General features: G+C 51.0%; 1 protein-coding gene across 1 annotated transcript; it reads left to right on the top strand.

Moving 5' to 3' along the window:
* Positions 1-82: 82 nt before the first annotated feature.
* LOC104505333 (glutamate receptor ionotropic, kainate 4-like) lies at positions 83-8,938 on the top strand (the record flags this gene model as incomplete). The annotated part of the gene is given in 7 exon segments (XM_010157312.1): positions 83-256; positions 399-564; positions 3,015-3,240; positions 4,626-4,754; positions 7,924-8,042; positions 8,581-8,862; positions 8,864-8,938. Coding segments are annotated over 7 exon segments (1,171 nt in total), but the record flags the coding sequence as incomplete, so codon positions are not given.
* Between the last annotated feature and the right edge of the window lie 243 nt (positions 8,939-9,181).

The following is a 9,181-nucleotide window of genomic DNA, read 5'->3' as shown; positions in this document are numbered from 1 at the left end:
CTTTCCTTTTTTTTGCCTTTTTTCCCCGAAGCGCCCCATTTTCCAGTGAATTATCTGAGCTACCTGTTTCTTGTCATTTTAGATTGACACCGTACGAGTGGTACAGCCCCCACCCCTGCTCACAAGGCAGATGCAATCTTCTCGTGAATCAGTACTCCCTCGGCAACAGCTTGTGGTTTCCAGTCGGGGGATTTATGCAGCAAGGCTCCACCATCGCCCCCCAAGCGTTATCCACACGCTGTGTCAGCGGAGTCTGGTAAGGAGGTCAGCCCTCCTCCTAAGGAAGGCTTCTCTGTTGGTCTTTTTTGGGCAAAAGCAGAGGGAGAGGCAGAGGGTGGGGATGGAGATCAAATTCAGTTCACGGGGAAATCTCATGTCACCGTCTTCCCTTTCGCTAGGTGGGCATTCACCTTGATCATCATCTCTTCCTACACGGCCAACCTGGCAGCCTTCCTCACCGTGCAGCGGATGGACGTCCCCATTGAATCCGTAGATGACCTGGCTGACCAGACAGCCATTGAGTACGGCACCATTCATGGCGGCTCCAGCATGACCTTCTTCCAAGTAAACCCCATTCTTTGGCTAACCGGGGCAGGGGGTGCGGAGGGCACCCTTTAATCAGGTTTGGTTGTCACCCCAGCCTGTCATGCCTGTTTTCTTCTGGTTTCTGGCACGGAGGGGACCTGTGGGGAGACCCCTGGCTGCTTGGTTGCACAGGGCTGGGCTAGATCCACAGCAGGCGTTGATGGGATGAACGGTGGGGGAGGCATGGCGGAGGACGGGGAAGGCAGGATTTTGTAACACAGCAGCTGGCATGCTCTTGGAATGCTGGAGTTGTAGGGTCAGGATGTCTGCGCTGGACCCTGGAGCAGCAGACTTTCCTGCTTGGACTTAGAAAGCAACATAACACTTGGGGTGTCATCAGGGGGGTGGCAAAGTGGCACACATCCCTGTGTCACAGGGAAGACATAGCACGGTCTTCACCAGGTGAGCATTTGCTGTCAAATTTCTGTGGGTTTCTATGTGGTTTTGATGTGATCTTACCTTTTACATGGGAGTCTCAGGTAGGGTGAGCAAAGAAACGTTTGCAAGCCCCAGGTAGGCTAGCATATGCCAGAGTGCTGGAGTCTGTGTGCGGTCAGTGGCACTGAAAACAAGTCAAGTCTATGCACACTTACGTGTGCCGTTTAGCCCTATTTATTTTTTATATTCCCTGCTCTATTCAGAAGGGAAATAAGTGCGTGAATCTTTTTGGCAGTGCTCTGAATGCACAAAGAACCGCTTGAGTATTACTTATTTATTACTTGTTGAAATTCTGAAAGCTTTCCTTACTTCCCACCCCCCCCCGCACCCTCCCCAAATCTGAACTGAATTGAGAAGCCTGAGAAATCTCTCGGGTGAGCCTGAGCTTTTCAGCCCAACTTTACACCCTTCAGGGGTTTGGCAAAAAGCTACTTTTAAGCAGAACGTTACATCTAAAATGAGCTGAACAGAGCCCAAGTGACTAAGGTGGTTGTATACGAGGCACTCACTTAGTTCTTTCCAGGAAGGCTTTCAAGTTTAAAATCCTGACTGCGGCTCTGCGCTGCCTCGTGGGTGCTGGAGTCGCTGATATCAGAGAAGAAATTAGCAAAAGATGCTCTTGTACTATTTGCAACGCTTTAAATGACGTTGGGATCCATTCGCCTCTGGTGTAACAGCGGTGGTTCAAACGCAGCGGTGGATGAAGCAGGCTGAGGCTGTCTTCACCACCCCTCAGCTCCTGGTTGCACAAGAGATGTGTCTGCTGCCCTGTAACCTGTCCTGGCAGCCGTCTCCCCTGACGCTAACGTGCAGGATTAAGGTTTAAAGGTGCAGTGAATGGGGAACAAACACACACCCTGTTTGTCACTTGCCCAAGTGGCTGTACCCGGAGGACAGAGCTGGACAGATGAGGACAGTAACTGGGTCAGCAGCAGTTCCCTGAGGCTCTCCAGCATCGCTTGCCAGCCATGGAAAATGAGCCCTTGAAAGTGCGATGGCAGGGGGTGCCTGGCAGCACCCCCAGTGCCCCTTGCCTTGGTCAGGAGGGAAGATGGTGTAAGGGATTCTGTCTGCTGCAGAAATGGACATGTGAGGGAAAAGGGGCAAATTCAGAAACGCCTGATGTAGACCAGAGTGTGTTTATCACAGGATCACTAAGTTTGGAAAAGACCTATAAGATCATCTAGTCCAGCCATCAGCCCAACACTGCCATACCCACTAGGCCATGTCCTCAAGCACCACATCTACGTATTATCTTCAGCCTTTGTGTGAGCAGGTTTCACAGGGAAGAGAGATTAACCGTAGTCAGCTTTTCCCTCAATCAAACCAAGGTGGGCTCAACCAGCAGCAAAGTCTGAGGATTTGGGGCTGGTTGAGCTTTAGTTTGCTGTAGTCAGTGAAAAGACTCCAGTTCTCTCAGGCAGGTATTCTGATTTGCCTTACAGGGGGGTGAACCAAAGTCTGGATTCAGTGAGCAACAAACTCCAAAGAGCTTTGGCTCTGCCCCCAGCACTCAGTGCCCTTCGCAGGGTGATGGTGTCAGGCTCTGACACTGGGGAACTGTTAAGCCCAAGGTTACAGTGACAGACGGTAGGGTGTGAACTGTACAGAGAGCGTTTGGTGGTTTAAATCGGCCACACATGAGCTATTTCTTCTGGCTTTTTTTGTGTGTTTTTGATAAACTGTTACGGAAACTATGTATTTCTCTCAAATTGAACTTATGCAAAGAGCTTTGCTGGAACCTATTGGAATTAGGTATGCATTTCATGCCCAGCTTTGCCAACAAAGTCTCAAATCCACCAAGATTTTTGGGCCTCAAAATCTTATTGGAATCAATGGAGGTTAGGCATCTAAATCCTTTTTAAATCTGGCACCAAATCTGCTTCAACTCCTTTCCCCATTGTGGCCTTTTCATAGCGGTGCCTAATTTGGGGTTTATGTTACAGCAAGATGCTCCCACCTTAGCTCCTCCTGCCTCCTTTCTCCTGCAGAACTCCCGCTACCAGACGTACCAGCGGATGTGGAACTACATGTACTCCAAGCAGCCAAGCGTCTTCGTGAAGAGCACGGAGGAAGGGATCGCGCGCGTGCTGAACTCCAATTACGCCTTCCTGCTGGAGTCCACCATGAACGAGTATTATCGTCAGCGCAATTGCAACCTCACGCAGGTCGGGGGCCTTCTGGACACCAAGGGCTACGGGATTGGCATGCCCGTCGGTAGGCAGTGAAGAAAAATTCTAGTCCTTCTCAGCTGTCGGCAGAGGACCGGAGCATTTGAAAGGCTGAACCGGCTCTAAAGCCAACGTCACGTTTCACAGCTCTGCCCAGAGTCATTTTTTACCTCTGGAGGAAAATCAAATGCATTGCGAGTGCCCAAGGTGCACACTGAGAGCCAGATGAAGGAGACCCTGCTCTGGTCCAGAGCCGTGGGACACGTGACTGCAGCTCTTTAAATAATTCATGTGAAAGATGTTTCAAAATTGCTGCTTGCTTTCTGCATATATGCTCTTTGCTGACTGTTTCCCTTTTGAACCAGTGTTTTTGGATCGTTTTGTGCTCCTTGTTTTATCTCAGAAGCGCTGTAAAAATCATGCTGTTCCAACGCTTGTAGTTTTATCACAAGTTTCTTAACAGCTGGTGGTTCTTAAAACTCCAGGACAGAGAATTGGGCAATGCAGTGACTATCTCAGCTAATAACCACTTCTAACAAACGCAGGGGTTTTGTCTTTCAAATATGAGAGCTAGCAAGAGAACACCGTCTCCCAGGACAGCACCAAGAAAGGATGTAGTAGTTGTTATTCCAAGCAATCGGCTGATCTTTCGGCCAGTCTCACAGGCTTCTTCCTGACCTTTAAGTCCCGGCACTTAGCAATACAAAGTTAAGCTGAATTACATAAGAACCATCACACAAACACTCACTATGGTTTAGCTAACATGCGTAAGCTTGTAAAGTCACAGTAACCTGAGCGTGAGTACAAATCCTTACTTTCAGGACTAAATTTGTTCTGACATTGTCTTGTTAAACAGTGAAACCGTAGCAGATAAGAAGAGCAGAAAGCTGCTCGCTGGGACAATAGAGTTACCAGGAGAGCTGCGGTGTTTCCCACGGCCCTTCTCCTGGATCTCTGCTAGCAGACATCGTGAAGGCAGCAGCAGAGCTCGGTGCCGAGTGCGGGAGCGAGCCTCCTCACCATGAACATTTGGGCTCACTTGTATGTTGAACTTGCTGTTGCAGTGCACCCGTTTGAGGGAAGGAGTGTTAGGGCAAGGTTGAGGCAGAATGACCGGAGAGGGACCTCAGCGGGCCTCAGAGGAGCAGAGGTGTGATACTGAACTGCCTGTTCAGACCCTGCCCCTGCAGCCCAAGCTTCCCCTCGTAATGGACCTCTTTAAATGGCCTGTGTGGGTCTTGGGGGACAGGCCCAATTACCACCTGCCAATTACATTAACCAGTTCCAGCAGGGAGGCTGCAGGTTTCAAGGGTTTACGTGGACTGAAGTCCCTTCCAAACCATTCACAGACGAGGTTTTGTAGTTGGGCTTCATGGCGGGGAGGAAGGCTGGTTGAGACGGTGCCTTACCACCTACCTCTTGGTGTTGCAGGCTCAGTGTTTCGCGATGAGTTCGACCTGGCCATTCTCCAGTTGCAAGAGAACAACCGCCTGGAAATCCTGAAGCGGAAGTGGTGGGAAGGAGGCAAGTGCCCCAAAGAGGAGGACCACAGAGCCAAAGGTAAGCTGCCGTCACTCTCCCGGTGGCGTGCTGAAGGGACCAGCCAGTAGAAGCATCCTTGCCCACGGTGCAAGGATGAATGTCCATCTGCACGTGAGCGCTGCCAGGTTTTCTGCCTGAGAATTACTTTGTCCCCTTCTTCTGACCTGAGATTCCTTCCTTCACAATTCAAGGAGAGAAGCCAAACAGCTCTGCTGTGCCTCATGCTGTGTGTTTTTGCCTGGGGCACAGAGAGCAGGAACAACCAAATGACAAATATTGGAGGCATATGGAGGGTAAATTAGCTTCTAATGAATGTCTGCAGCAGTACATGGGAAAATGGATGGCTGAAGGGATCAGACCCAAATCCAGGGTTCCTTCAAGGGAGCTGGATCTCCACCACAGGCCTGCTGGTTAATGGCTCCAAGTAAAAGCGTCGTTTAAACAGCCAGGGGAAGGGACGCAAGGACTTTATTAGTACATCTGTAAACTGAGGAGCAAATTCTTTTGGGTAATGCTATGCAAATTACCATAAGAGCTACCACATTAGGCTGATGTCCCAGCGTGAGAGCAGTTGCCAGCTTAACGCAGTTGCTGCATTTTTTAGGTTTGGCAGTCGCCCTTTCCTCGGCAAGTGTTTTCTGTGAGGCCAGCGGGTCCCCCAGTTGCAAGGACAGTCTTCTGACCTTTCTGAAGGTGGAGAGCCAAGCTGGGTCCGCGGCAGCTCTTTAGTTTCCTTGACGTTGCAGCAGGCGTAGGCGTGTGCGTCTGTGCGATTGGTGGGCTAGGCTGGGTGAGACCCCACAGGGACTGTGAGCGGTGCTCGCTCTTGGGTATCTCTGGCTGTTAGTCTGGAGACAGAGGGTGTTGGCTGGGTGTAAGACATCAGGCCTCAGAGAAGGGCGATAAGCTATTAAAAAAGTCCCTTTTGAAGGTGACATGGGAGTCTTTTCCCCCATGGACTGTGCAAAAAACACCTCTGAAGTAGAATCTAGTCTGTGGGCTGTTTTGAGATGGCTTGGGAAAGGCACAGATGGGAAGCAGGCTCCTGGGCTGTTTCTGGCACTACCCAGCATGTTCTGTGACCCTGGACAAGTTTTTCTGCTGTTCTGTGCCTTCGGTCATGGTTCACTTCCTCAGTTTGGGAAATGAGGAAGACTGTAGCCTGTTGATACATAAATGTGGAGGAAGGAAATACCTCTCAGCTGAGCTTGGGAATGGGCATCTGAGGTTTCACGCAGGTGGAATGACAGAAGGATGTAGAGAGACTGGTACTGCCCTAAATTTAAATTTGGGAGCTGCTGGGAGGAGAGGATGGCCTCTATCTTGGGTCTAAACTGTGATTATGAGCTGTGTTTTCTGCCATGGAATTGCTGTCTTAGTGGAAACATTTCTCTGCAAAGGGCTGATTTACAGAGTCACTAGATTGCTACGGAGGCAGTGCCAAAAGGATGACGGAGGAGGAGGGAGAAATGTGGCCTCCTAAGTTTTAGAACAAAACAGGTCAGCAATTTACAAGGATTTTGGTGAGATTTTATGTCTAAAAGCCACACAAAGATTAAGTCAATAAATCATTGATTCATACACTTTGATTTAATGTTACAGAAGGGAGAGGAAGATTTTTATAGATGTTCTTGTTGATTAATGGCCTCATACAGTCACCTCGGTGCAAAGCACTACATGCTTTTTAGTAATCAATCCAATCAGGGGCCCAGTGCACTTGAGACCCAAACCCAACAAGAACCATTCCTCAGACAGCATGTGCTGAGGCCGGCACTGCTCCCTGGCTCCTCCTGAGGTCCTGTTCTGGAGAGCCATGTGGAGGCACAGGCTGCAGTTTTGGGGACAGGCATCGCAGTGGGAAGGGAGGTGATGGCCTTGGCACATGGAATGCTCAGGCCAAGTTCTTGAGGGAAGGATTTTTCTTCCAACCTGTGAACTTTCTAGGGGGAAAACTGTGTAGGACAGGGCTCTGTGCTGGGTTTAGTCAGGAAAGAGTTAACTCTGTTTACAGTGGCTGGTATGGAGCCGTGTTTCTGGATTTACCCTGAGAAAAGTACTGATAAGGTGTCCTTTTAGCTGGTGCTGGGGAGTTCTTGCACCAAATTCAAGGTCTTTCCCAGGTTCTGATGCTGCAGCTGCGTTCCCAACTCCCTCGCTACAGGCGGTGTGGGGGGACACACTGTTCGAAGGGGTATTTCATTCCATAGCACGTCATGCTCGGTATATAAGCCGGGAGTGGGCTCGGGGGCCATCGTTCTCTTTTGCTCCTTCACTAACTCCTTTGTTAGCTGCTTTGTGAATTCCTTCACTGGCCCGTTTTGGCAGCTGCCGTGCGTGGGAGGTAGTCCCTCCCCTGAGTGAAGCTGCCTGCATGTGTGGCACTTGGCCCAGGGTGGCTGCATGGCTCCTACGCTCAGTAGAGATGGCAGTCATCCCGCTGTAAGCACTGTGTCCCAGCGAAGTGAGATGAGTCGTTCCATGGAAGGGGCTGGTTCCTCCTCATGGGCCAGAGCGCACCCAACCCATAACCAGGTAGCCCTGGGTGGCAGGGACCCCGCTCGGTCACTGTATAGTGTCAGACGGCGTTGCGGGGTGGCAGGGACCCCGCTCGGTCACAGTGTCAGACGGCGTTGGATCCTGGTCTTGTTTGCAACCTCTCCTTGCTACTGCAATACAAGCAGCTGGAGTCATTTTTCACCAGCACTTTGTAATGCAATCAAGGAGCTTTTCTTGGTGCCAGCATCCTTTAAAACCCTTTTTTGTCTTCTTCATCTCAGCTTCTTTAACAACACTGCTCATCTGCCTTTGCGGAGTTCAAAGCAACTAGAGCCGGGTGAATAATTTGCAGGGATTAATGTGCTCGATTGATCTCTCATTTTTTCCTCCTGTTTTCAGTTTGTCCACAAATTACTTTGTACTTCCCACCAATGTACTTGCTGTTTATCTGCAAAATCATCATTTCTGAGAACGCGTCTTCGATCGTGCGGTTATTGCAAGTCACTCGGTCTGCCATCTGAGTCATGCGGTTAGCTATTAATAGGACAGTGCTGGCTACGTGGTTTTGGTCCCTGGCTGGGAATATGCAATGCCAACTGAACAGGGAAGAGCTGGGATTTCTGTATAGCAACGCTTGCAGTTTATGCTGTGTTTGCTTCTCCACAGAATTGTCTCTTCTGCTTTATTTTAGGCCTGGGGATGGAGAATATCGGTGGAATCTTCGTGGTTCTCATCTGTGGCTTAATCGTAGCAATTTTTATGGCAATGCTGGAATTTCTGTGGAGCCTTCGGCACTCTGAGCAGTCAGAGGTAGGACCTGAAAGTGTCCTGAGGGGGCAGCGTGTGTTTATTGCTGTCTGCGGGGTGCTCAGCAGCGCAGTGCTCTGGAGCAGGCAAGGCACCCAGGCTGGCATGAGCACTCCTGGTAATGAGCCCTCAAATGCACGAGAAAGCTCGGTGCATCGGGCAGGGTCTACGTGCCTCAACCTCTCATGCAGTCCTACCGAGATCGAGGCTGTAGGGATGCTCCAAGGGCTTTTGAAGGGATCAAGGATGTGTACAACATCCAGGTGCCTTTCCTGAAGTCAGGATCATCTGAGGATTTCTGCCTGCCGTAGGTTTGGGTCTCATGTTGATTTGGGGATCCAGAATACACGAGGGGTTTTGCTAAGAGGTGGAATCTGTTGTGCTAAATCAAGCATGAATAGCCAAGTGTTGGTTTTGAAATCCAGTGGCCAGATTAACGACCGAGTCCGTAACACTTTGGCATCAGAATCCAGGGCAGATGCAGCGCTGCTGGGCTCGCGGCTTACTTAGGTGAGCAGTATGTCTCGGGTCTGCCTTCCAGGTGTCGGTGTGCCAAGAAATGGTGACGGAGCTGCGTAACATCATTCTCTGCAAGGACAGTTTCCACCCTCGTCGGAGACGAGGGGGAATGATACGGACTCGCCCCGTTATCCCGGAGGAACGCCGAGCCCGCAGCACAACCACGCTCAGCAACGGGAAGCTGTGCAGTGGGGGAGAGCCAGATCCCCTGACACAAAGACTGGCACAAGAAGCCGCCCTGGTCGCCCGAGGGTGCACACACATCCGGGTGTGCCCCGAGTGCCGCAGGTTTCAGGGCCTCCGAAGCCACAGGCTCGCCCGCACAGAGCGAAGAGAGCTTGGAGTGGGAGAAGCCCACCAACAGCAGCGAGCCCGAGTAACGCCGGGGGAGGGGGCATCGGGGTGGGCCGAGAGGGTCCTGTTCCATTTTACAGAACATGGACTTGTACAATGTCAACTCGTTTTTAAATTAAAAGCAGTTACCCAGCTTCTCCAGAGCAAGGCGGACCTTTGGGCTGACGCGCAGGCCTGGCCGGAGGGACGGCTTTGGTTTCGGCGTCCGAGAGGACCCGCGTCGCGCCGAGGCCTGACGCAGCAGGAGCGAGCTCCTCTGGCTGGCCTTC

This window comes from Eurypyga helias, unplaced genomic scaffold (genome assembly GCF_000690775.1).
Source record: "Eurypyga helias isolate BGI_N326 unplaced genomic scaffold, ASM69077v1 scaffold46438, whole genome shotgun sequence".
NCBI classification, from domain to species: domain Eukaryota; kingdom Metazoa; phylum Chordata; class Aves; order Eurypygiformes; family Eurypygidae; genus Eurypyga; species Eurypyga helias.
This window is presented reverse-complemented; position numbering and strand designations above follow the sequence as displayed.